The 27,429-nt window shown below is 54.4% G+C and overlaps 1 protein-coding gene across 1 annotated transcript in view; it reads left to right on the forward strand.

The window, feature by feature from the left end:
• The first annotated feature begins 262 nt into the window (after positions 1–262).
• The window catches only part of PAPPA2 (pappalysin 2), a 93,783-nt gene continuing 66,616 nt past the window's right edge, over positions 263–27,429 (forward strand). The window contains 2 exon segments of the mRNA XM_050900644.1: positions 263–755; positions 5,913–6,975. Coding sequence (XP_050756601.1) covers positions 263–755; positions 5,913–6,975 — 1,556 coding nt within the window.

A 27,429-nucleotide genomic window follows, 5' to 3' on the forward strand; every position in this document is an offset into this window, starting at 1 on the left:
GGCTGCAGGCAGAAAGGGGGTCCCCGCCGCGGTGCTCTCGCCCTCCTTCTCCTCCTCCTCTTCCTCCTCCTCCTCCTCCTCCCGCAGGAGCAGAGGGGAGGAGAGCGGTGCCGGGGAAAAGTTGGGGGCAGCGGCTGCGGCGGGGGCCGGGGGACGATGCCCCGGTACTGCCGCCCGCCGCCCCCCTGAGCGCCCCCCCTCCCCCGGGGCCGCCTCCCCCCCCCGACCCCCCCACAACCCCCCCACATCGTCCCCAAGGAGGATGCTGCGCTGCGGGGCCCCCCTGGCCGCGCTGCTGCTGGCGGCGCTGAGCCTGACCCGCGGGGATCCCCGGTCCCCCGACCCCCCGCCGATCACCGGTTGCGGGATGGAGGCGCCGAGCCGCCGTGCCGCCCCCACGCATCACCCTTACGGGCTGTACCCGCAGGGTCCCGGCGCGCACGGGGTGCTCGGCGCTGCAGCCCCGCCGGGCTCCGGGCCACCGCGGAGCCGGAGACCGCGGGGAGCCGGGGGAGGCGGAGAGGAGCCGGGGACCGAGGCGAACGGCCAGGTCCGGAGGGAAAGGCTACGGGGCCGGGAGCCGCAGGTGCCGAGCCCCCCCCGGGAGCGGCCGCTGCCCGCCCTGTACTTCTCCGGCGGCCGGGAGCAGCTGGCGGCGCGGCCGGAGGCGCTGCCCGACATCCCGCGGGAGGAGTTCACCCTGGAGGTGTGGGTGAAAGCGGAGGGCGGACAGAGCAACCCGGCCATCATCGCAGGTAAACCCCGTCCCGCCGGCGGGCAGGCAGGGAGGGATGGGGACCCGAGCCCCCCCACCACCCCCCCCCCCCCCCGCCAAACCTCCGTGGGGGGCTCGCCTGCCTTCTCCGCTGTGGCAGGTGACACCCCGCGCCCCGACCCGTGTCCTCTGCTCCCCAGGCGTGAAATATTCCTCCTTCCCTTGAGACCAAACCCTAAAACATCCCCTCCCCTTTCTTGCCCCCCCGCCCCGTCCTTCCAGCCCGGCCCCCCCCGGCCCCTATCTAGTTTCTCCCTCTCCTCCCGCCGGGAGCTGGAAGGTCCCTTTGGGGGACACGCTCCGCCCGACCCCCCCCTCTATCCCCCCCACCCGCTTCCTCCTTCCCCGAAGCTGCGGGCACGCCGGGGGCTTTCCGGGGCTCCCCGCCTGGCTAAAAGCGGCCGCGGTTCCCTGCGCTCCCCTCCCGCCCTGGCCGGGCTCCCGGCGGGTCCCCGGGGCGGGCGGCCGCACGGTGGCAGCCGCGCCGCACGCACGGCCCCGGCCCCGGCATTCCCCCCCCCCCCGGCCCCCCCCTCCCTGCCCCGGGGCTCCCGGCCCCGAGGGCTCTGCAGAGCGGCTGCCGGGGCAGAAGGGCGGCCCCAGATGCTTTTTCTACCGGGAACTATCCCGTCGCCCCAGCAAGCTAAGAAACAGGCAGGTGATGGGGAGCCTGGGGAGACAGAGGGGACTGGCACACGGGCACGGAGCGGGGTCAGAGATGTCACCTCCTGCAGCCGTGCTTCATGCGGCCGTGCCAGGACGGGCGTTTGTGGCAGGGTACAAGCACGGCAGGGCAGCGCAGTGGTGCCAGGACGGGCTGGGAACGGGTGGCAGCGCCAAGATGTATTGCTCCGTGGGATGTCTGGGGTCCCTCTCGGGACAGCGCGAGGGCTGATGTGTTTCTGTGCCACCTTGGCCGAGCTGGCTGGTTGGGGAAACCCTCTCTCTATCCAAACTCTGCCTCCACTTGTGATCCCTCCACTGAATCTCCCTCTGCTTTGCTCACCGCCTGGCCCCTTTCATTAATTTATCTCCCGTCTTCGTAGGGGCGGTAGCCGTATCTTTGCTGTGGAAGAGGTAGGAGGGACAGGCTAGAGGCCGGGTGGCAGAGGGGAAAAGCAGCCGTGTACAGGGAAACTACCTAGCGTTCACCTCGCTGTCCGCCTTCCCGCCGGGATCCTTGCTGCCTCCCTGCCAGCAGGCAGCGGCTCGGGATGCATGGAGCACTCTTCCCAGCCATCGCATCGCAGCACAGCTGTTTGCATCTGGAGGTCTGGCCTGCAGGTGTTGGGTTTTATTTTTCCCAGCTAGCCAGCTTTTTTTCTTTTTTTTAAAAAATTTTTTTTCTTTCTTTTTTAATTTTCTTGCGGAGGGTGGGACGGTTGTTAGCGCTGAAAGCGCCGCCCGTGAGTGCTGGCACTCACTCGAGTAATATCCCCCGGCCTCCGTGCTCCAGGGTTTGAGTCAGCCCCAGACACCTCCGGCTGAGTCACTGTCCGCTTCCCACCGTCTCCCTGCAGCTGGGACCGCAGGGCCCCGGGTGCGGGTGGCAAAGGGGGACAGGCCAGCGCCGCTGGCGTTTCACATGAGCAGGTGATGCAGGCAGCTGCCAGCCCGTTGGCAGGTGCCGAGTCTGCCTCTGATCTGCTGCTCCTGCTCTGTCGGCAGAGAGGGGACCGAGCCGTGAGGTGGTCCAAAGCTCTGGAGGAGCTGGAGATGCTCCAGGTGTCTGTGTGCGAGGGAAGGCGGGAGGAAAGCAGGGCAGAGCTGAGCATCTCCCAGCGTCATTGCCTGGGAAATAAGGCCAGGCTGAGCAGCTCTGTCTGGGCAAAGCAAGCTGTCCTGTTGGCTGGTGTGACCGCTGCCTGCGTTGAAGGCTCAGGAGTTGGGGCTTCGTTCCTGTAGATGTCACATTTTGCCTTAGGGCCACCCTGGATGGGGCTGTTCATTCCTCTCAGCCCCTCTTGCACGGGGGGATTTCTGCTGGGGTATAACCCCAGCACCCTGCCACGGCCACCGCCAGGGAGGGAGAGTGGTCCCTCTTCCACGTCCTTCTCATTTTGGGCAGCAGCTGAGAGTCCTTTTACGTGATGCCATTTCTTTTTCCGCCTTTTTTGTCTCCCCTCCATCTACGCCTGCTCTGCTTCTGGTAAACCCCAAGGGGATTTCCCTTTTGTGCCAGGCTGAGGTTTGTTTTGACTCCGATCAAAGATGGTTTTGTTGGGTCAGAAGATCCCTCACCAGAGGCAGTCCCAAACTTCTGCTGTGTCTAAGCCCAGGCATCCTCCTCCGGTCCCCGAGCTGCTCACTCCTGCACGCCCCGAGGGGTGACCACCCTCGCGGGCTGGCTGCTCTCACGGCACAGCCAGGAGTTCCTGGCCTGTGTCAGACCCTCCAGAGCTCTAGCAGCTAATTTCCCCTGGTATTTGAGTCTCAAAGCACGGCTGAACTATTCTTTGTGCTGCAAAGCTCCTGGCCCCAGCGGGAGAAGATGCTGCTTTGAGTGTGGTCCTTACAAAGTGGTGCACTTCATCTCTTCAGAGGCTTTTTCTCCAGCAGACACCTTTCCCGGCAGACACCTTTCTCTTCATGTTTTTGCACTGTTGCCAACAACTCTTGTTTTAAACCCCAAAGTTATCACCCTAAGCACTGATGAGCATCACAAACTAGGTTAGAGCTCCCCTTTCCCACCTGACAGATCAGAGGCAGAGCTGCGCTTACAGGTGCTGAGGAGATCACCTTGCACCTCCTCCGCAAACAGCTCTTTCCCTTCCTGGTGGGTTGCACCAGCACAAAATACCAAGTTCCTTGGCAAATTCCAGGGTCTTGAAACTGGTGATTTCGTGTGGAGGCCCTCGGGAGATGTCAGGACCTGCTGCTGGATGGCTCTGCTTCACCATTCTGCAGTGGCTCTTGGCTGTGGGACGTGCTGCTCTGCCTGCACACTCCGTGGCTGCTGCTGCACTGCACATGGCATCCCTGGCCATGTCTAGGAGGCACCAGCTGCCGCTGTAGTTGCTTTTCAGCCCCTTTGTAGAGCTGACCTTGGTCTTACTTGTATCCCTTTGATGAAGTCTCCAGACCTGGTTTTAGGCTCGCTTAAGGTTCTTTTGGCCAGTTCTGAACTCATCAGGCGCTTCCAGGCTTGGCTTGTCTCTAGCATGGGTTTGTGAGGATGCTAGCTCACACTCACCCCAGAAGGCTGTTCCACCCCGATGCTGTTTGCCCAGTTTTTTTCTTAGTGTTCAATCAAACGTGGGGCACTCTAAATCATTTCAAGGTGAAATGCATGAGGTTTCCTAAGAGAGGAGGTACCAAGCCCTGTCTCCTCAACCCCAGTGAGGACCAAATACTAGAAGATGGCTTTCGAGTGTGCAGGTCTAAGCACCTTTCAGCCAGCACCCAGCCCAAAAGTACTCTCCAGCTTTGCCTTCTCACATCTGCAAGGCTCCTTTGCCTGCCTCCTGCTTTTTGGCTTCTCCTCGTCTCAACTTCCCTTGGTCTTTCTGCTTCCCTTTCATAATCCACCAGAAAACAAGAGTTGGCCAAAGCCCATCCGCCCACGGAGGCTTTGTGCGTGGCTGCCTTTGTAGTGAGTGGTGGCAGGGATCCGTGCCTGGAGCAGTTACGACTGTGGGATGGCCAAGAGGCCACCACCCATCTCGCCCTTGGTGAAAGGGGTGGATGGAGGGAGGGGTGCTGCTTCCTGGGGTGCAGCAGGGCTTCCTGGGGCGCAACATTTACGAGGGCTAGCGGAGGAGACGTGGGGTCATGGTAACCTGGCTTCAGTCACATCCCCTGGATGAAAGCCAGGAGGTCCTGCTCCTCCTGGAGCTCCTGCTCCTCTGCCCCTCTGCCTGTCTCTGCTGGCCTCTCCGCAATCCCGGCAGCAGGGACGGTTTCCCCAGAGCGCCATGCTGAGCATCCCCAGCGACAGGTGAGGCAGCGGGACAGGGCAGGAGTGCCTTGTTTTGGCCCGTGATGCCCTGATGCCATGGAGATGGGCAGGCAGTGCGTGCAACGGGAGTGGCATGGTGAGGGGCAGGAGAACCCTTGCAGCAGGGAAAAGCAGGCTGGAGCATAAGAAATACCGCAGCAGGAATATGAAAAGGGCCTCCGGGCATGGCAGCAGGTTTCGGCGGCATTGGGGCACTGCTGCACCTGGAAGCGATTTGTTGGGGCGGTGAATGGGAGAGCGGGGGCCTCCCAGAAGATGCCACTGGTGGGGCCCAAAGCATGCCTTTGAGCTCGCTCGCCCCAGCCGATGACCTGCGTGAACGTCCTGGCTGCGGTGATTTAGAAGCCCAGAAGCATTTATTTCAAGCAGTGGGTGCATTTGCCCTTGCCAGGATTTAAGCGCCTTATGGCCGTTGATTCCCAAGGGGGTTCAGCGCCTGCAAGCCTCTGGTTCTCGGCCGTGGGCGCTCAGCAGCCTGAGTTTCGGGGAAAGTCAGCAAAGCTCCATGTCTCGCCCAGCCTAAAACACAGGTTTGCAACACACTTGGGCGCACAGGAAGAGGCTGAGCCCAAAGCTATTCCTGGGGGTGGATTTATGCTCGGGAGACCTTAGGGGCTGAGGAGTGCACCCGCCCGGCTGGAGGCAGCGCATCCCTCTCCGACCCTCACCCACCTGCGCTGGATGCATGACTGGGAGGAAAACTGGAGCGTAAAGGAGAGCTGTAAATCTGCCTGGAAGCTGTTGGGGAAGCAGTCCCTAGAGGAGGCTGTTTTGCTTTGGGTTGCTGTGCTCTAATTCTTAAAAGCTTTGGCCCACAGATAAAAAGGTTAGCCTCTAATCCCATCCTGCAGGAGCGCTCCTACGGAGAGCAGCTCAGAAACACCTCGCTTTTTGGCCTCTCCTCCCGTCCATGCTCTTCCTCCCCTCTCCATCCCACCTCTCCGGCTCTGCCGTCCCTCCTGGCTACTCCACCTGCTCATCCAAATGATTTTGGATGGGGGCTGGGGTGTCCCCACTGGTGCAGCACCCATTGCCTAGCCTCTGGCCACCTTCCTTTACCTGTGGCAGTGGCAGTCCCGCCGCCGAGGACCCAGCTCATGCTCCGGGGAGGAGTGGCGATGCTCTCCGGTCCTCACCAGCTCTCCTCTCTCTCCACCCCCATCCCCATCCCCGCTGCAGGCGTCTTCGACAACTGCTCGCACACGGCCAGCGATAAGGGCTGGGCGCTGGGTATCCGCGCCCTGCAGCTCGGCGGCAAGAAGGACGCCCGCTTCTTCTTCTCCCTCCGCACGGACCGGGCGGCCACCGCCACCGAGGTGACCGCCTACCACCGCTACCGCCCCGAGGCATGGACCCACCTGGCCGCCAGCTACGACGGGCGGTGGATGGCCCTCTACGTGGACGGGGCGCGGGTGGGCCGCGCCGGCGGGCAGGGGGGACCCCTGCACAGTGCCTTCATGGCCTCCTGCCGCACGCTGCTGCTGGGGGGGGATGCCTGGGGGACCGCGCACGCTTTCCGGGGACACCTGGCCGGGCTGGCCCTGTGGCGGGGTGCCCTGTCCCAACCCCATCTCCAGCGTCCCTTCCTAGAGGGGGCAGCCGGGGGGGTGGCAGGGCTGGCTCTGGCCGCCGGCTTCGCCACCCCGGAGGAGCGCTGGGCGCCTTTTCGGGAGAGCGCCTTCCCCCGGCAGTGGGTGCTGCCGTCCCCGCTGTCCCCCGTCCTGCGGCCGCTGGGCCCCCCTGCCTGCGGGCAGACTGCCTGCGATAACGTGGAGCTGGTCTCCCACTACAACCAGCACTGGCCGCTGCGGAGCGGGAAGGTGGTGCGGTACCGGGTGGTGAATTTGGTGGAGGACGATGGCGGGCGGCCGACGGTCAGCCGGGAGCAGGTTTGGCGGCAGCACTGGGCGCTGAGTGAAGCTTTCCGACCTTACAACATCTCCTGGCAGCTCAGCTTGCTGGAGGTACGCAACTCCTCCCTGCGCCGCCGCGCCATCCTCCTGGGCTGCGAGCCCAGCAAGGTGGGCAACGAGCGCTGCGACCCCGAGTGCGAGCATCCCCTGACTGGCTACGACGGCGGGGACTGCCGCCGGCCCGGCCGCTGCTTCTCCTGGAAGCGCCGCGACGGCGTCTGCCACATGGAGTGCAACAACATGTTGGATGACTTCGATGACGGCGACTGCTGCGACCCGCGGGCCACCGACGTGGCCAGGACCTGCTTTGACCCCGACTCGCCCCAGCGGTAGGTGCGGGGCTTATGGCGGGGGGGGGTGAGCATGTCGAGGGATGGAGCGCACCCTCTCCCCGACACCCGCTCTGTGCCTGGATGTTGCTTCTGACCTGCCACTTTCCAGTGTGGGAAGGCGGAGGGGTGTTTTCCCGTGGGACAGGTATACCGTGCCATCGAGGGTAAGTGAATCCCACGGTGCAGGATGGCACTGAGTCCTACCCCTCTGCAAAGCCCTGCTGTTAAGTGTTTCCCCCCCCAAAATGAGCGGGGGGTGATGGAGAACTGCCCCCCAGGGGGGATTCCCAGTGCAGAGCTGCTGATGACACGCCAGTGGGACCACGGGCATCCCCGGGGTGGGCAGAGCGGCCCTGTGCAAAGGGTGCTGCTTCCCCTGACCCCCCTGCACGGGATGCAGTGGGGGGATTGCTGCCCCTTCCCCACCTTCCCTGGACGTGTCTAAAAGCCCAATTTCTTAATTTGTATTCAAAATGCCTTTGCCTGAGTGCCGGGGTGGGGAGAAGGAGGCGACGCTGCTAGGTGTGAGTGGCAGGATTTGGTAAGGTGTGGGTTGGTGTGCACGAGCCTCCCTGAATCTTGCCCTGGGGAGTGATGCCCGTGGGGAGATGCCCTTGGCCGGGCATGGGCAGGGGCTGACCAAACCCTGCACCTCAAAGCCAAATGGTGGTTGGGGAGCAAATCCCTCTCTTCAGGCAAAGGCATGGGGCGGCTGCTCGGTGCCAGAGGAGGACGTGTGCCTTTACCGCGTGCCGCAGGTGCAAAATGCCCTGCAAAAACCACGTTGCTCCGTGGAGCATCAATATGCGGCATTAGGGGACCCTTGCTCTGCCCGGGGCCCTTTGGAGGCAGCAGCTGAGGCAGAATGGAGAGGGGGGACCCCCCTGCGTGATGGGGGACCCCGGGGTGGCAGGGACAGTGTCTTCAGTGCGGTCGGTGGCTTGCGCATGCCTGCCCTCCTCGCCGGAGCCTCTGAAGTGCCGGCAGCCCCACTGATGGCTTCCAGTGCTCGGGGCTCTGCCAAATGTGCTTTCTGGCTGGAGACAGGGAAGGGAAAAAAAGGTCATGGCTTTTCCTTTTTTTTTTTTTAAGCTGTTTCTGTCTCGATGTCAGAGAAAATTGCTCATTCCCTGCTGCCGGCTCCCGGCAATGGGCAGAGGTGCCCACTGGAGCAGGAGCGGTGCAGCATGGATGGCAGCATCTGGGGAGAAAAGCTACAAGGGGGGGTTTTAGGGACACATCACTCCTTTGATCTTCTTCTTTCTCCTTCACTTTTTTTCCCCTGGGCTGTGGGAGCAGGTAGGCTGTGGCCATAAACCCTTTTTTCCCAAGCCAGCTTCTTCTCTCTGCTGCTTCCCAGGTGGGACACGGAGGGAGGAGGGAAGCTGCTGTCTCTGCTCGGGCGGTGGTGACGGGAGAGGAGCAGCGCTTCCCTTCCTCACTTCCTGAGCCTTTCTCACACGTCCTTCAGTCGTCTGAGAAAACACAGGATGAGGATGGAGAGCCAGAGCCTTTCTTCCAATGCATCCCTCTGGCCACGGAGCCGCACACCCTGCCTCTGCCTGAGCATCCCCCCAAAAGATGTTTCCCCAGCCCTGGAAGTCTCTTTGGTGACAGCCACCATTGCCACCCCTTGTTTCCCATCCTTGTGAGCGAGCACGGGCAGTGCTTTCCTGAGCGTGGGGGAGATGAGCGGTTCTCCTGCCTGCACGACAGCTCTCCTGCCTGCAGGACAGCTCTCCTGCCTGCACGACTCTCCGCTCGTGGTGGCCATGAGCATCCAATGCCACTTGGCCTTTGCTTCAGCAGGGCAAAGGCTCAGTCCTTGCCCTCTGTGTGCAGTTAGAGAAATGTTTTCATCCTCAAACAAGAAGGGCTCCACCTTAAATTAAAAAAGGCCGAATTTTTGCTGGTATGAATCAGGGCTTCCATTTGTCAGGATTTTCCCCTGAAAGTTGGGAAAGAAAAAAAACACAAAACAAAACAAAACAAAAACCTTGCTTCTGTGGGAAAGGAATGGGAAAATGGGAACACTAGGGAAATAACAGATCTTTTGCAATTTTCTTTCCGCAGACCTCATTGGCCTGCGCAGAAGACAAGATTGATTGTTTGTAGGCTAAGCTCTGAAAAACGAAATCCGGTGTGCCCGGCATTTGGGAAATGTGGGGGCATGAGTTGAATCCTGCTGCTGCTGAGCTCTTCTGAGCTGCCTTTGGCCGGCTTCTTCAGAGATGCTGGTGCACACCCACCCTCCCTGGGCTCATCCCTGCTGAGGGTACCCTGGCTCCTGGGGAAGAATATGTATATGTTTGCGGGAAAACCACTGGGAAATTGGTAGCGTGGGTTTGGGAAAAAACAAGGTGAACTTGAGCTCGCCCAAGGGCATGGCCAGGTCGGTGTTGTTCCCCTAAAGCTGGTGGATGAATCCCAATGTACATGAGCAGGTGACCTTAGCCCAAGGGGTTCTGTTCAGGCAGAGCTCCTGCTGACCGAGTACCTCTGGGTTTGCTTGTAAGGTATTATACTTAAATGAACATTTATGAGGAGCAGGGCAGCTGGGGAACTTACAGAAGGATTTTTAGGGTGGAAGCCAAAACGGGAGAAATAACACGAAATAAAATTTAACAAACTGCGGAAAGGCGGCACAATAGGAGCCAGGTGCTTCAATGTGAACAACAGCTTTCGGTCTGTAACTGGAGGAGAGCAAGTGAGCGAGCTGGCTGCTGCTCCGCTGAGATGCCTGCGCTTTTTCATACCTGCTGGAGAACCACGTGCCAGAGCCCAGGAGGAAGCTGCGGCTTTGGGAGAGCCGGGGGAGAGGGAAACCCCGCTGCAGGTGGTGCTCTCTAAATCTCCTTCCAGATCAAGGTGGCAAGACAAAAATCTTGGGATCTTTTTTTCATGGAGTAAATCAGCTCTGCTGTATTTCATTTCAAGGCTCTCACAAAGAGTGGTTTGGAAGTGACTGTGTCTTAGTATGGCCAAAAATAATCCAAATGAGAGAGAGTGAGACACTGGACAATTTCTTACTAGCATTGTAGAAAGATTCAGTCTATTATTTCAGTGAAGGGTCTTGATACCTTGTCTTCACTTGCATGACCTTAAGCACTCATGCAAAAGCTTTTACCATCTTGGCACATCCCTCATTTAAAATCTCCTTTCCTTGGGCTGCAGCTTTGAGAAAGGCAAATCAGAGGGAGAAGCCTTAGGAACAGTGGTAGCTCTAGTGCTTCTTAGCTGGTGGACATCTCAGTATACTTCCACGGCCACACTTGGTGCTAGCATATACCCTTGCCCATGCTTAGCAGGGGAAGGAAATGAGGTTTGGAAAGAAGGATTATAAAGCTCTGGTGGGGATGGACCCCGCTGTAGCTGAGGTAGGAGCTGCCCCAAGCTCTGGGGTAGGGGATGATGCTGAGATGATAGCAGCGTTGCTGTGCACAACGCTAGGCCACCAAGCCATCTTGCCGAGCCCTTCCTGCACCTCCTCTAGTAGCACGTGGGACAAGGCAAGTCCTGCCGTGCTCTGAGCCAGCTGGGCCACCACCCGCGTGTAAAACCCACCGGTGGGACTGTGCGCTTGTGGCTGGAGGGAGACTTGAGCGAGAGCTCAGGTGAACAGCTGAGCATAGGCATCCCTGCAAGGCAGAACAACAGGAGCCACAGGAAGCAAGTCAGGGACTTCTCATTCACCCTGACCCACCACATGAAGAACAAGGGGACAGGCAATGGCAGGAGAGCTGCCTGCTGTCATCCTTCACCCAGTCTTGTCCTGATTTAGTGTTTTCCAGGAGTTGCTGGCAGTGCAATGCCAGGGTCTGGAGTAAAATTTGCCTTGATTTGCTGCAGACACGCATCTTCTTGCAGTGCCTGAGTGCTGTTGTAATTGGTGCTCTTGGAAGGAAAGCAGCAACAGCTCATTAACAGCAATTAACACTCAGCGAGGGTCCCCCTCGGGCAGTTAGTCAATGAGAGTCTGGTGTGTGACACAGTTAATGTGAAAAGAAAAACTGGATGGAAGTCTGGAGAGCAAAATGGATAAGGGCAGAGCTGCTGGGCCTTTCATCTCCCTACCCAAAGTAACGGCAGAAATAACCAAAGTGACAAAAGGAGGTGAAAAATGACGAGGCATCTCCAGCCTCTTGGTGGCCTCCACTGGGATGACCACAGCTGTGATATTAAAGCGTACCTGATTAACAGGACACTTGATGGGCTTTAATGCAAGCTTAGCTGGCCTCCCGTCCTAAGGGAAGGATGCTTAATTGGGTTAAGGCTGCTTGGGAGCCTCCTGCTGTTTAAGCGGTGTCTTCAAAAGCTGATCCAGATTAACCTCACTGAATGTCTCTGGTGGACAGCCCCCGAGGATGAACGAATCACTCCGAGCTATTCTCTGGCACTTGAGCAGCCCATTGTCAGGAGATGTTCAGCTGAATGTGGTTGGACTGATAGCATAAAAGGTGTCAAATTGAGAGCAGGTGAGGCAAGGATGGCATTTTGGGGCAACAGCTGACCTGCCCAGACCTTAATCCCAACCAGATGATAAAACAGCATTCAGATGAGCTGCTCACTTCCTCTCTACATTCCCTTGCTACAGGAAACCTTAGCAGATTCTTCTCACAGTGAAGGAGGGCAGGTATATGCAATGTTATTTCAAAATTATAAGCTTTGGGAACAACCTGAGGTTACCAACACTGTTGCAGAGCATAGACTGAACTGGAGATGGTAGGTGTCTGCAGACACCTTTGTTTGTTGCTTGTGGTGGTCAGTGACTTGAAGGATGGATGGAAAGCGTGTATTATCTGCAAACGATTGAACTCACTGCCTGTGAATTGCGGAGTGGAGGAGACTATTTGCTTGCCTGATGCTCCCATGAGGAGAGCATGGTTAGGAGGTACCCCTGCTCAGGACCTGAGCTCTGGCTGCTTTGTGGCTCCCTCTAGCACCTCTTGGAGTCCTACTGGCCCATACCTGAATACTGGCCTGGTGTTCCCAAAAGACCAAGCCTCAAGTGCTGGACTCAGTTCTCAGGGTTTGTAAGTGTGGTGGTGAGGAGATAGGTGCTTTGGGGATGCCAAAGGTGGCAGTGATGGGTTCACTGGCTTCTGGGCTTGTTGCTTCTCTCTAGTAGACCTGCTGGGACTGGGGAGGTGCAGTAATAAACAGGGCTTTTTGCTGGAGCCTGGTGGTTTGTTTCTTGGTGGATGCTTTAAAGTTTCATGAGAGTGGTTGGATTTGAGCTCGTCAAAAAACTTATTTTCCTTGTAGGAAAGCCCACTATCTCTGAGCTTTCGCATTAATTACTGATTTCAAACCTTGGCAAAGATAGAAGGGATTGTCCTTGGTAGAGCCCATTATATCAGGCGGGCAGGATGCCTACCAAGCTGCTTGCTCAGGATGGGACTTGGAGGCTATATCCATGTGAATGTGCCCCTGGGTGACTCAGCTCACCCAGAGCCCTAGCTTGGGGGTGAAGACCCCAAATGTGCTTTTGACCTTCCCAAAATACATTGGAGAGTATTTGGCACGTTACTACCCCTTAGTAAGTGTCTGGCACTGTGCCGAAGGTGAGCCCGACAGTGGGATTTTGCTCCCAAGAGAGAGGACTCAGGGTGGTGAGATAACACATGCACTGTGGGCTTGGTTGGTGTGACTTAGTGGGCTCTGCAGTGTGTTTACATTTATGCCACTGGGGAACTGCACACTTCAGCCTCTGGTTGCTGCCTTTGCTGTCCCTGCAAGCTGTATTTTGTTTGCTTAGTCTTCCTATTTCTTCTTTCTGGTTCCTTGTTTGCTGTGAAGGCTGCTCCTTTCCTTCCATGTGATGCGCTTGTCTGTCCTTGTGTCTTTTGTATCTCCCAAACCTTATCGTAAATAAGGCTATGAGTTGGGCACCCCAAAGGCCTCTTTGGGGCTTTTGCTCTCACAAAGATGTGAGAGAGGGAGGTTATAACCTCTCCAGAGTGGGCTGGTAGATAAAAGGAAAGGGTAGCTGTGGGCTGTAACCTCAAACACTGAGAGGTCCGTGAGGAAAAGGTCGGGAGTGGCAGAGGAGGTGGTGATGGAGGCATGCTCTCTAAGGCACATGTGGCAAGACCAGGGTCTGACTCAGCCCCTCCAGCATGGCCGTCAGGCCAGTGGGACTGTGGGAGTGACTTCTTTCCAAGGGGGAGGTGATGCTAAGGTGCAGCCGTCCACGGGACCGTGCAAAGACTTGGGGACACTGGTCAAGAGCAGAAGGCTCTGTATCACAGTGGCTCCTGGTGGGACCAGAGCTCTGTTGTGTTACCCCAGGGAGCAGAAGAGCAGGGCTGGAAGAGGACCATGAGGGTGTAGAGGTGTCCAGGTCCAAGGGCTGGTTCCCAGCCCCTGGCTTCGGTGCTAGCCACAGCAGCTTGCTCTGTATAGCATGCTGCAGCATACTGCTGATGGGCCCAGACCTTCTTCCATGCGTTTTGGGGTGCTAAAAGTAGGAAATAAAATCCCCAGTAATGCATTCTTTTCTTCCCAAGGTAGAAGGCTCGGGGGTTAATTTCCAATAAGCCTCTGCTGGAGGATGAGTCTCGCTCACTCCTGCAAACCTTCCTGCGAGCGTGGAGCTGCCAGGCTGTGTGTTCCTCAAGGAACCTGCCAGGTCCCCCCGGGGTTGACTGCGTCTCTGTGGGAGAGGGAGAACACGATCCGCGTGTGAGCGAGGGGAGAGGACCCCTGCCCAGTGGCTGTAGGCAGCCTGGGTGCTTTCGGGGAAAACAGCTGTCCCAGATGTGAGCTATTGTTCTAGCGAACACCACTCTCCCGGGGGCTCACTTAAGGGGGGCTGATTGTATTGGGATGGCAATTGTGAAGGAACAGCGTGTGTCCGATGGCTGGGGGGGGGTGGGGGGTGTCACTCTTTGTCCTGATGTTCAGCCCTCCCCAGGGCTCCTCCTTGTCCGACTGTACCCTTGCACGCGGGCGGAGGACGCCAGCCCAGACCCTGGCCAGGCTAGCGAGACCCCAGGAACCGAAATGGCAGGGCAGCAAGGAGCTCGGCAGCCATCTGGTGGGACATCGTCAGCTTGGCGTTGACGGGGTCTCTGGGATGATTTAAACCCCATTTGGGTTGGCAGGCTGAGCCGCGGCCGTTGGAGTCGTTAAGCGAACATACTGCTTTTAGTTTTCCTTGGCCCAGCTGCCACCGTTATTTAGGAAATCAAATTGCCCCTTTGCAGAGGGTGATGGGGCGAGAGGGAACGGGTCTGGCAGAGCCCAAACCCACCGAGACGGTGCAAGGCAGAGGACTTTGCTGGGAGGCTTTGGGGAGGGCGAGGATGCTGAGCCTTTGTGACTGTTGCCTGCCAAGGGCTGTGCTGGGGACCAGAGGCAGCCTCAGATTTTTTTGTTGTTGTTTGTGGTTAACGTATGATCGTTACATTACAAAACTTCCCCAATAAATTATCTCGCGTCCTTTTTGCATCCACGAGGAAGGCATTTTTAGAATGCTGGCTTGCGCGCGCCGCGCTCCGGCTGGGACACCCAATTGCCTGGACCTAAAAATAAGTTGGAGGCTTGGGACTTGGTTTTTCCCTTTTTAAAAATAATAATAATAATAAATATATATATAAAAAGCAGGGGGGAGATGTTTGGCTTGAATAGATTTCTTCTCCTCTTTTTCTCTGTCTTGATCCCTTTCCTGACCAATATCAAGGCTGCAAGTTTTTGCCCTTTGAGTTTAGGGTGAATGTAGCAAAGTTTTGGATCTTTTAGCAGGACCGGACATTGCCATCATGCTGAAGAGCGCCTGACGAGGGTTTACTGACCACGGGGCTGGGTGGTTCCCCTTGCAGAGGAACTAGGAGCTGGTAGCTTAATGCCCCTGGGAGCATCATCCCTGCTCAGCAAATCTGTCCGCTGTTGTCAGCCCTGTTAAAGGGTCCTTCTTCTGCCAGTGCCCAGGAGCTTTCAGTCTGAACAGATGAGGCAGGCCAGAGACTGGAAGCGTGGCACCCTGGTCTTCTGCCACCCTTTCATTGACTTCTGCTGCAAGGCCATGCTGCCCCACTGATGGATGGGCAAGCATGTTGCAGCCTGCTGTGGGCTCATCTGAGCATCATCAAAAATCCTTCCCCAGCCTTGCAGTGTCTGTGTTTCCTTGTCTGCTGCCTTACTAGTCAGGGAGGCTGGATGAAGAAGAGAGACTGACTTTTGCTTGTCACCTGGTGGTCACCAGAACAGTTTTTGGAGACGACCTCAAGCTAGGGGCTCTGCCTCCCCCATCCATGCAGAAACCAGCTTGTGGTCTGGCCCCTCTGCACCAGCCATGCCTTCTTTCAGGAGGGGACGAAGCTGCCTCCTGCTACACGTTAGTCTGTGTTTCTCTCCAGCCTCGACTGGTCCTAGCACAGAGCTCCACATGCACTCTGTCTCCTGAGACCTGACACTGAAGATGGTGCTGGTGGTGACATGCATCAGTCCCAGTTCTTTGGCTAGAGACAGGCTTTAGGCAGCAGTGTGGCACATCCTTGCTGGCACATGTGCTGTAGGGTCATCTTCACCATGCTCATCCAGTCCACAGCTCTCCCTCTTTCCCACCAGCTCTCTGAGATCTGTCCTACGGAGGAGAATGCTGTGGGAGATGGGTGGGAAAGGAGGAGGCACCTGGTGAAAAGCTGGACACTTGCTTTCCATTGAACAGCAGTGGGATGTGGGTGCCGAGCTTCTCTAAGCTCCTTTGGAAACCCCGCACAGCAAAGATCATGTCTTCTAAGATGCTTGCAAACACCTGCCTGTGTTGTGGGCAAGGGTAATCCCAGGTCTTTCTGGGGAAACCAAGGCACAGAAGTCTTAGACATCTTGCCCCCGAGTTGTGCAGCAATGAGGTGCTGCCATCAATGCTGGGGCTCTGGCCTCTTTCCTCCTAGTCCCTGGATGGGGAAGAGAGGCATTTAATGAAAGGAGATGAAGCTGCTCAGTCCTGGCTAAATGCAAGGCAAAAAATGATGCTGTCATTTATGCAGTTCCCCTTTGTCTGGGGTGCTTTGCTGAGCCTCCTGGCCCTGAGACTCTGCTCAGCCACGTGAAGCCCACGCAGTGCTGGGGGAGACCAGGGGCGTTGCACCCGCCTGCGTTATCCCCTCTGCCTTCCCTCAGCAGATTGTGAACTGCGCTATAAAAATTGGCAGTGAAATTCAGGCTCCTGGGGACGCTGACTTGTTTGCAGAGACCTTAAGACCTCCCTAAACCTGGAATGTTGCTTCGTATTTTTGCTGCAGGCAAAAATTAAGAGGAAGCTGATTTACAGATCTACTCTTGTGGATTAGGTGGGACAGGGCTTATCTGTGCAACCTTAGACAGGCAAAAAGTGCGGTAAGACTTGGTCCTGGCCCAGGATGTTTTTTTATTTTGCTTTGAAACAAACAATCCAGGCAGGAAGTAAACCATACCTGGCTTTGTTTAGCTTGGAGCCTGCTCTAGAATAACTTGCTACTGTTGAATTCTGCCTTACAAAACCGCAAGGGGCTGCAAACATATTTCTCCATTTCCCCTGGCGCTTCTCGCTCACCTTCTCTCACACATGTTCTGTATAACGCCAGCATCTTGCCAGCCAGCATCAACATTGTCAAACGAAGGTGAGCGTTTACCCGGCGCGGTGGATAGCGAGCCTCTCTAAAGTGCGTCGGTGTGCGCTGGAGCCGGGATGCTGCCTGTGCTGGGCTTTGGAGCCTGGCCACCCAGGGCAATGCTGGGCTCCCCTCCTTCCCTAAGCTGCTGCTTTGCTGCCTTTCTCCCCGGTAGGGCTCCTTTCCTTCCCCTAAATGGCTCAAAACTGGATCTTTAACTCTGTTTCTTTTGAATTCTTCTGATTAACTCCCCCCAGCCACCGCTGTTATCCTGTTTTCAGGGATGATGTCTCATGATGACAGCTCCCGCCTTGTTCTTACAGCCCCTGTAGATGTGCAGTAGCTTCCTGACTTGCTAGGTACGCTGTTAGGTCCATGCTCTCGCAGATGGCTGGGCACGTGCTCTGGGGGAATGACAATGTGTTTTCAGAGGCCACCGTGATGGTCTGAGCCTCCTTCATGCCCACTGAGAGCGAGGGGTCAGTGCTGGGTGCAGGTGGAAAGCCCAACCCAGCGGGGTCCTATCACCTAGGCATGCACAAGCCTTGGGGTTTGCACCCAGAGTCTGCGCTTGGCCAGCAGCATTGCTCCTTCCTTGCATGCTCTTGGGGTTCAGAGGGTGGAGGTGAGTGTTGCTGCAAGCAGGTGGGATGCTGTGTTATGGACCTACTTGGGGATGGCAGTGGGAGACACCTTACTGGGGTGGAAGCAGGCGGTGACCTGCAATATTTGTCTCCTTTGCTTATTCCACTGATGAGGAGGAGAAGCAACAGGCTGTGGCTCTGAATTCTCTAATTCCTGTTTCACTGGATTTTTGAAGGGGAAGGTAAGAGGGAGCAGGAGGACAGAAGTCCCTTTGAAATTTGGGAGTTCTCAGGTCCTTGGTTTCTCTCTGGCTTATTCTATGGTGGCGACATGTACCCAGCCTTGCTGTCCTGCACAGGCATGGCTTGGGATGTTCTCTTTGCACAGCTGAACCCACAGGCTTGTTTCAAACAGATAAAAATCTTGGGCATCTGTGTTCCCGCAGGCTCATGAACAAGGCAGCCAGGAGAGGAGAGGTGCCCCTGTGATGGGCAAAGGTGGGAAGTAACCACAGCCTGTGCTGAGCTTTTGTAGACCTTGGAGAGCTGGTGGGGATGATAATGCTAAATACATGCCTTAGCTGGGGGGAGAGGGGAGGGCTTCAGTCAGTGCTCACAGACACCATGAAATAAATATCAGAGTTTAGTCTATTTGTTGCTTCCAGGATTACTTCTTAGTAATCAGTACATTCCTTTGGAGTTCACTCCTGTTGATGTTTTTGGTATGTGTTAACCCCAGATAAACCAAGATTTCTGCCTGGGAATTTCACTGGAGGATTGTCAACTGGGAGCCCATAGGTTGAGTTTAAACCCAGGAGTTTGAGGCACATGTGGCTTTTCGGCTCCCAAGGAGCTCTCCCTGGGAGCAACAGGGGTGCGTGGTCCATGGAGGATGAGAGATGGTCCATGTGTCCTCTGCTCCCACTCCACGAGCTGGGAGTCCAGCTGCTCTGAAAGCCTGACTCTGCATTGCTGCCTGGTCTAATGAAAGACATCCCTGTACCTTGATGGGTCTCAGATGGGTTGTGTGTTTTAAGATGATCTCACCTGCGAGGAGATGGTAAGCCTCTCTGAGGAAGAGATGGCCATGATTCACTCTGATAGAAATAGAAAGGCCAAACAAGCAAATGGAAACTCCCTATTGACAAGGTGCCTGAAATTTAAAAGGGTTTTTACTACCTATTCCAGTATGCATTTGAAAATCATATGCATTTACTCTTACATGCTACAATCAGATGGTTTTTAAGCCATTAAGGCCCATTGGGTCAATAACCACCATTTTCAAAAATCTATTAAATACCCATTTCCGTGGAAATAGAGCTTTTACAATTGATCATGGCTACCGACTCCCATTAAAATAAACCCCAAATGCTATCAACTCCCCCAAGATGTAGAGCACTAAAACGCAGATTGCCAGGACAAATTTATCCCAGGGGAAAGTTGATGGCCCATTATGCTTAAGCAACACAAGAATTGTCACATAAGCCAGGAAGTTTATGGGACTTGCATGGATTTGTCCTCCCTGAGGGGCTAAAAAGGAAGGTTCATGGGGTAAATCAGTAGCGCTAACGCAAGCTCAAAGCCAGCCTCCTGCAGGAGCTTTTTGGGAAACATTTGGCTTATTTTGTATTAACTTTCAAGTGTGTACAGGCTTTGGTTGTTTGGCAGAACCAAATGATGCTTTAGGGCTGAAGTGCTGTGAGAAATGCTGAATTTGTGGGTCTGTTCTTGGCGGCACAGGGTTTTCCATGTTGAATTATACAGGGATGCTACACCTCTGAGGCTGGATGAGGAAAGCTGTTGGGAAGATGACCTTGCAAAGATGAGGTCCTTGTCTCTCTGCCCTGGGAAGGAAGCCCTTTGGGGCTGCTGGTGTTACGGTGGACCCTAAAGCAGGCTGCGGGGGTGTGAGTGTGGTTGCCTGCAGGTTGCTTCTGGGTGAGAAGTAGCTCAAGAGATGGAAGGTTGGTAACCAGGGGCTTGACAATGTGGGGGAGAAGGGGTGGGAAGAGTAGATATTCCCACCGCAACATTGCTGGTGGCTCTTTCTGTGCGTGGGAGGCGAGAGCTGTGCCAGTCCTAAAACGTACTGCGGAGCAGAGAGAACCCTGCTCGTCCCTACTGATCACTGGTGATGGAGGGTTACAGCTCTGGCAGGTCCACCTCAGGATGTGACCCAAAGGGTTGGGACCCATCGGTGTGGCTGTTGTCCCCTCTGAGGGCAGCCTCCAGTTTTCAGGGCATGCACCAAGGATGGGGTAACAGCAGCGCAGGAGAAAGGGATCCCAGCCCTGGCTTCCACGTCTTGGCTCAGCAGAGAAGCACAGGAGGGACCTTTGCGATCCAGCTGTCCTTTCCGATTAGGGCTTTGCCTCTTACCGTCTCTGCCAGACAGCAACAGCTCTCAGGATGCGGGCTGGCTGCCGGCGTCAGCCAAAAGCTGCCATGCCCCCTTGGAGGAGAGGTCATGTAGTCCCTGCCGAGCCAGAGGCCACACTTCCCTTGTTTGTCTGCCTTCATGCCTCCTTCAATCAACTTCACCGTAGCCCTCTGCTCCCTCCCGCAGCCCTGGATTTCTCTGCTGTGTGTGCTTGATCCTGACCCAGCACTCCTTTTCCCGCTGCCCTGTCACCTCACTGAGCCCTTTCTTGCTGGGCCATGATGGCTGTGCTATGGGGCCACATCTAGATGCCCCCTCCCTGAGGCCACTGTGAAAAGATGCCCCTTGCCCTCCAGCAACGTGGTGATGTTGGATGGTATTTGTGATGGGAATGGAGGAGGCAATGTGGTGAAGTAGTCCCCCCCCTTCTTAAGGGAATTTAATTTGAGGCAGGCGAAGGGGAACATGTGGGTTCCTGTCCCTGGGGAGAGTGTAGACATCTATCCCTAGAGCAAGTGTTGTGGGACTTTCTCCTGGGTTCATAATGTAATGGCTTCTGTGTCAGGCACCAGGACCACTTTACCTTTTGGGATCGTTGGTGGTTGGTCTTGGTGCTTTCTGCAGTGCAGGATTGTCTCCTCCAGGAGCTCAGGAAAGACTACAAGTCTATCAAGTAGTCACAACCATTGGAATTTTTTTGGAAACTGAAATGCAACTTGGACAAAATGCTGGTGCCTGCGTCCAAATGAGTGGTTCTCAAAAACCTGACCTCCTCCTAAGATGTTCTAGGGCTGGTGGTACCTCAGTTATAGCCAGGAAACCTACACAGGCACATAGAGGTGTGCTGGGATTCGCAGCAGAGCCATCCCAAGAGGACCTCAGGCTGTGGTGCCCATCATATGCATTACAGCTAGTAGCTGAGTGAGGCAGTAAGCCAGCCTTGTCCTGAGGGTGCAAACATCACAAAACCAGTGTTTTTCAATGATCCAAGCATCTGATGCACATGTGATTAATCTGGCTGAACGAAGAGCCGCTGAACATCGCTGTCGCTTCAGAGGACCAGTGGAGGGAACTCCCCACTCCTGCAGCCCTGGTCAGAAATCCCAGGGGCTGGGGGCTGATGATGCGGATACTTCAGCATTGTCCAAGAGAAGCCTCAAATTTGGCAAAGCCCCCAGCGAGAAGCCACAAGAGGAGGCTGTATCTGAAGACAATGGTTGGAAGGGAAGGTCAGAAGGTCTGCTAGGGGGTGTGCACCCATTGGCATGGGTGTCCTGAGGGTGCCCACCATGCTGTGAGAGCACGGCTGGGGGTAAACCTCTCATGAGGCTTATTCTCATGTATTCAGCGCTAGTGGGGGACCATCCTCGGTTCAACCCCCAAAACATGAGTGCCAGTGTGCCATGTGCAACCAGCCTTAAAACTGGTCCCTGCTCCCTTGCCCTGCACATAAGCTGTCAACAGAGCTATAACAAGATCAGAGAGGAAACCCGCGTGCGACAGAAAAGCAAACAGTCTCTGAGCAGGCTGGTGGGGAGGAATGAAGGTGGGTTTCCTAAAGTCAGGTGCCCTGGCGTGGTGCCAGAGGCAAAGACAAGTCATTGATGCCCGACTGTGCCTTCCCAAGAGAAAGGCCAGCAAGCGCAGCATGCCTTTGCCTGTGTTCACACTGGCAGGGTCTGGGATCTGTCAGTGCAGGCAGCTGGTTAAAAATTTGGCATCCTTGGCAGTGTATTCAGAGTTGGCCCAGAGAGGGCATTGCATGTCCTTCACTGACCTTCAGATGATGACATCTACATCAGTCCCTGTGTTTAAGCATTTCCGTTATTTTTTTGAAAGATGGGGTAAGAGGGTGAAAGTAGTAACATGGAGACCTTTATACCTGAAAGTCTGCTGAAATTTGCAGGTGGATTTAAGGTCTGTCAGAGAGAGGACAACCAGATCAGCCTGTCTCGTTATGATCTTTGTTCACCCCTGTAGACATCACCGCATGTATCATATTAGCTGTTCTCCAGTCATATGCCCTGCAGTCAGTCCTTCTGGATTCCGGGTGGCATTTCCCCAGGCTCCTGCTGCAAATGCATTACATCCACTAAGTTTTGTTTATCTATGAACATTTCTATTTCTGCACTCTTCCCTGCTGCTTTTTGCCCCTTGTTCTGTATCCCTACATCCTGCCCCTTTCAGAGTTGGGACTCGCTGCCAGCTCCCCAGCGGTTCATCTTCCCTCCCACCCAGTCCAAATGGCACTTCAGCCCCCATCCAACCGCTGCCACCTTTTTTTTTTTTTCACCCTTTATCTTGAGCTCTGCTCCAGTACCATGCCTTTAATCTTGTTGTACCCCACTGGAAGGGAACTTGAATTCTGCCTCACAATCCTGAATAAAGGTGGAGACCATACATTAATTTTGTCCAGGGATGCATCTCAATTATGCTGAGCTTCAGCTCCACCTTCCCTGCTCAGCAGATCTGCTCCTTCCTTCTTTTGCCCTTTTTATTTCTGAAAGGGTCTTCTACTCTTTATTTTCACTGGAGTCAGCTTGATTTCAGGGAATTCCCATTTCACCCCGTTCTCCCCAGCATCTGGGACGCAGCCAGTGTCGTCTGGTCAGTCCTGGTTTTCAATTCTTAGTTCAAGACCTGTGTGTGTTCATCCCTCCATTTAAGTTAATCAACTCATTATTAGTTCAGGCCAAGTTTTCTTTCTCTCATCAGCTCTTCCATAATTTCTACACTGCTTACCAAAACCAGGTCTAAAATAGCATTGCCTTTGGCTGGTTCAGTGATGATTTAGTGAATAACTTTTTAGCAAACACTTCCAGGAATAGCTGGGCCGTGCCATTGTTAGCAGCACTTCAGCCTATCTCAGGGCAAAATGCCCTGCACGGCTTTCTGGTCTAACACTAATGTTATTGTCTGTCTTTCCCAAATCTGACCTCAAGAAGTTGCATACTACCATCTGATGTAACTGGGAGCTTGCCTGCTGTGTGCTAGTGATCTGCAGCCTTCTTGGTCCCTTCCCCCAGTAAATCTATACGGAAGGGTCACAACCTCGAACCACAACTTGTCTTTTTGATCCCGTCTGCAGCTTTGCCAGTGCAACTCTCTGACCCTGCAGCATCTGCTACTGCTTCAGTCCCAAAGCCAAATCCACCACATGGAAATTGAGGGTTGCCTCTGAATCCAATAGGAATTGCTCATGCATAAGGGAAACCCCTGATCCGGAAGGCCCTCGTGTAGGAGTGTTTGGCCCTGTCGCCCTCTTTGACATCTTGATACTCAGCCACTCATGCACATTTTAAACTGTCTCTTAAGCGGTGCTGCCAGTGATGGCTGCTTCCTAGGCTGTTCTTCCACTCATGCTGTCAGTGCCTCAGAGGTGGGTTTTTCCAGGCATGTCCACGAGGTGTGTGATGCCCTCGTCCCTTGTGTACCCAAGTGCTCTTTGGCTGGAGTCCAACACCCAGTGAAGCTGATGAGAGACTCCTGAGGACTACAGAGGATATTATTCCAGCAGTGTTTTGCCTCCTGTGATGCCAAGGGAATGTCTGGCTGTTCCTCAGCCTTCCCTTCACCTCTTGCATGTGTTTTGTATCTGGCTGTGTTACCAAAGCCTGTCCAGATGAGAGTCATTTGGATGTTGCTGCCTTGTCAAGTTGTCATGATGCTGGCAATGATGTTTGTGGCGTACCAGCATAGTGTTGGACTTGGAGTCAGAGCTCCTAGACCCTGGTCATGGGCATGCAAGTAGTCTTAACAAGCACAGAAGGACTTAAGCTTTTGCCTAAAAATACCGCATCCCCCCAGCTGCATTAACACCAGAAATTTCAGGGCAGGTAAACCCAGAGTGTGAGGCAGCTGCAGTTACGAGAACCACCATCAGTCTAGTCTGGAGGCAGACCAAGTAACCCATCTTGGCTTGTGTGCTGTGCCAAGATGGTACCATGTCCTGTTTATGTTGTGGCAGTGGGCTTCGTCTGCCGGTGGCAGGGCAGAAGGGAGGCAAGGCTGAGCATCACCTGGGAATTCATGTGATGGGAACAGGGATGAGGGTTCACAAATTCTAGCAAGGAGGATTCATGTATGCAAGCAGAGAGCCCAAGTCTGGAGAATTATCTCTTTAGACCCCCCCCTAAAAAGTCGCCATGGAGAGGAGTCCTTTGGTGGGGTGAATCGGAAGATGTTCACTGTGGCTCACCATCTGGAGGAGCATCTCTCTAAACTCTCCATATCATCAGTGAAGAGAGTCTGCTCTCTGAAAACATTCATACCACTTGATTCAGCACCCGTCTTCATGGACTGAATTGTGGCTCTTGGGCTTGTGGCTGCTGCCTCAGAAGCAAGGTTGCTGCGTGTTGCGTTAACTCTTTGCAGCCTTAGGGGAATGTGTTGTCTGCACACCAAAAATGTTACTGGCAGGCTGGTGCTCGTTCCTGGGAAGTCTGAGGGATTCCTCGTTTGTCAAGCAGAGGTTTGGGGGAAAAAGGGAGCCTCCCTGCTTGGGGGGAGTAGGAAGAGGATTTTCCTTGTGGTGGGTGAAGGACATGAAAGCAGCGCCAGGAATCCCCTGTGACTTCATTAGGCTGTATGGTTAACTGGAGCTGGCTGGGTCTCAAGTATTTTCCAGCTGTCCATGGAGGGCACTTGGACAGCTTCCACCCAACCCCACTCCCACATCCCCTCTGAAAAGTCTACAGGGAGAAGACTCCTATTTTTGAATTGCAGTGGAATTCCTGTGGCATTACACACTGCATCCTTTGCAGTACCCAGAGAATTCGGTTTGATTTATGGTACTGCATGGGGTACGTGCTGGCCTTGCTTTTCATTCAGAAGTGCCATCTTTTGTCTTTCAGTGGTAATGGCCACTTTCATGGCCCCAAGACTTCCTGTTATGATATGGCTGTCGCTAGAAAGTGCCACTCTCACTCCCCTTCTCCCACCTTAAACCACATCGGCTTTGTTACAGCTTGATTGTCCATTCTACTGCCCCATAGGTTAGCAGATCTTCTCCTCTCTCCCACCTGTGCTCCAGCAGTGGTCCTGTTGTTGCTGCCAGAAATTGCTGCCTGGAAAAGCAGCAACAGCTCTGTCTCTCCAGAGTATGTCAAGTTGTCTCCTTTGACCAAGCCAGCCCAAAGCTTGACTTACATCCATGAATGCAAAGATGCTGTCTGCCCCATGGGCTAGGACAAAATTGTCCAAGGAAAAGCATGAGAAAGGAATGTGAGGGTTCTCCAGGGAGGCCTGGGATCATGGGTGGAGCATGATTTTTCAACTGATCAGAAAGGAAGCTTTGGGTCTTTAGACCTTAGTGTGGTAAGGTCTAGTGCAGTAATAGTTTTCCATGCAAAGCTGTAGTCATTTGATGGCTTTTCCCATTTGATGATGTGATGGGGTGACCAAAGAAGATGGAGCAGGACTCTGAGAAGAGATGTATGATGATAGGACAGGGAGCAATGGACACAAGTTGGAACGTGAGAAATTTGGATTAGACATTAGGAATTTTTTTTACCATGAGGGTGGTTAAATACTGGAATAGCTTGCCAAGAGAAATTATGAAACCTCTGTCTTCAGAGCTGTTCAGGTCTCAGCTGGACATGGCCTTGAGCAACCTGATTTAATTAGACCTATTTTGAACAAGGGAGTCAGACTAGATGACCTGTGGAGGTCCTCTCCATCTGCAGTTATGAGTCTGATTCCACTATTCTATGGTGACGCAGTCACTGAAGCTGCTGCACTTCATCCTCCTTTCCTTTTCTCGATAGCCTGAAATGTCACACAATGACAGCACGTCATTAAGTCCTATACAGAGCCCTGTGCTCCTGACCCAGCACCAGGACCACACAAGCATCAGTGTGGCTCTGCTGTGCTGCTGTAGAGCAACACAAGGTCCAGCCTTCTTCCCCATCTTGCTTTCTGCCAACCATGAGTCCCACAGGTAAACCAGTATGCAGTGTGGTACCTAAGCCTGCCTTAGAGTCAGATTGTCAACTAGTGTCTTTCAGCAGAACTTTAAGTCAACAGTATCACAGGTCAGCACCACCATGAGGGAGGCCCTCATCTGGATTCATTCCCTCAAATACCATCATTTCAGATGGTGTTCATGCCCACGCTCATTTCTAATAATGGCAGTCCATAGCCCTCCTGTCCTAATCTCTCTCTACTGTTGCCGATACTCTTCTTGCAAGCTCCACTCTCCCATGGTTGCAAATACTCCCCATGTCAAGGTGGTCTTACAATGTGGCTAGCTGCTTACCAATGAGTTGTGGATGCTCTTGGAAAAACATTTGCCTTGAGTCTGGAAAACCTGATGGCCCTTCTCTGTCTGTGTTCTATCCTCTGCCCTATTCTTCAGGGTTGTTTTTTGTTTGGTTTTTTTTTTTTCTGCTTAGCTGATAGCTGTACCTTAATGTGTCCTTCTGGCCTTCCTTGTGTTTGTGTGTTGGCTTGCAGTGCCCACCCTGCTGTAAATTCCATTTAGGTTGGAATACTCTGGTCTTGTAAGCATTCAGAAGCTATTTGGGGAGCAGAGGAGAGGGCTGTCATTTAGGCTGTTTGTGGAGACCAAAGGCTTCTCTGCTTTCCCCCTGGGAAAATCACAGAAGCGCTGAAGAAGAGGGAGAGCATGACCTTGGCAGTAAGTAACAGGCGAAGACGCCAGTTACATGCTCCTTGTCTAAGCTAAGGATGCCAGTGGGAAATGTGGATTGAGAGGAATCGGAGTTGCCCATTCTAGAGTTGTTTTGGTCCTGGTCGTGTCTTTGGGGACGCCAGCAGGAGGATATTTGTGTTTTCTGTGCCATAGTGGGTGAAATCAGGGGTCCTTTCCTCTCCTTCTCCATCCATCTGAGCTTCTCTCAGTGCTGGAACGGTTCCCCCTACCCCTGACACAGCCCTGAACCATCCAAATCTCTCAATGGAGGAAATTACAGTTATTTATAATTAAGGGTTGACAAAAAATGTTGCTAGTGTCAAGGGAATGGCAGGCGACAGCCAGAAAAACATCATGTCTCCAGAAGAGGGGCAGCAGGAATATCCCTCTGAATAGGGCTGACGTCAGCTCTCGGAATTTGGACAGCCTGGAAGGGTTTGGGGCTATTTTTTCCAAGATATCATAGGTCAGGAATCAACATTATTTTTAAATCTGTGTCCCCCGAGCAGCTCTGGTGCATGAAGGAGACTTTCTCTCCCCCTTCCCCCTCCTTTACGCTCTATTTCTATGAAATTTTTGCTTCTCTTCCTTCCGCGTCATGCCACAAATATGTCCTTCAGGTTTATTTATTCTTCTCCCTATCTATTCCTCCCGGCCTGCTCCCGTCTTGGTTGGGTTGAAGGGATGGCGTCAGCGTGGCGCGTGTCTGGGATGCTCAGGCGAAACATCACAGAGAAGAGATCATGTTCTCCTAATTTGCCGTTTCCGGTTGGGAGAGTTTTCTCTCCGCAAGCTGATGTGGCTGGGGAAAGTGTTCTGGGAATGCTGCTTTGTGGTGGGAGATCTCGGGGCCTGGTGAAGACAAGCTGGTCATCGCATCTCACCATTAAATGCTGCCATAGAGTCCAGCCAAGATTTTCTAAAGTGACTGAAGTTTCGGAGCTGCTTTGTCGCTGGGAAGGTGGGTGAGATGTCTCTAGCTCAGGATGGCCTACTGGGGCTGACTGGTAGAGGAGAGGTAGTCAGCAGATCCTGATTATCTGACACCTCTCAAGTCAGCAATGGCTTCTGAAAGTCGCTGCTATTTCAGATCCAGGGAAGTGGCCACCGTTCAATTTACTGAGCTCTGTTCCACATGCTATCCTGCTCTAGTCTACTTCTGGAATCCTGTTCCTCTCTTTTTTCACTTTTTCCTCCTTCTCTTCCATTTGCTGTAGCAACCTCTCTTTCTAAACAAGT

This window comes from Gymnogyps californianus, chromosome 8 (assembly GCF_018139145.2).
Source record: "Gymnogyps californianus isolate 813 chromosome 8, ASM1813914v2, whole genome shotgun sequence".
NCBI lineage: Eukaryota > Metazoa > Chordata > Aves > Accipitriformes > Cathartidae > Gymnogyps > Gymnogyps californianus.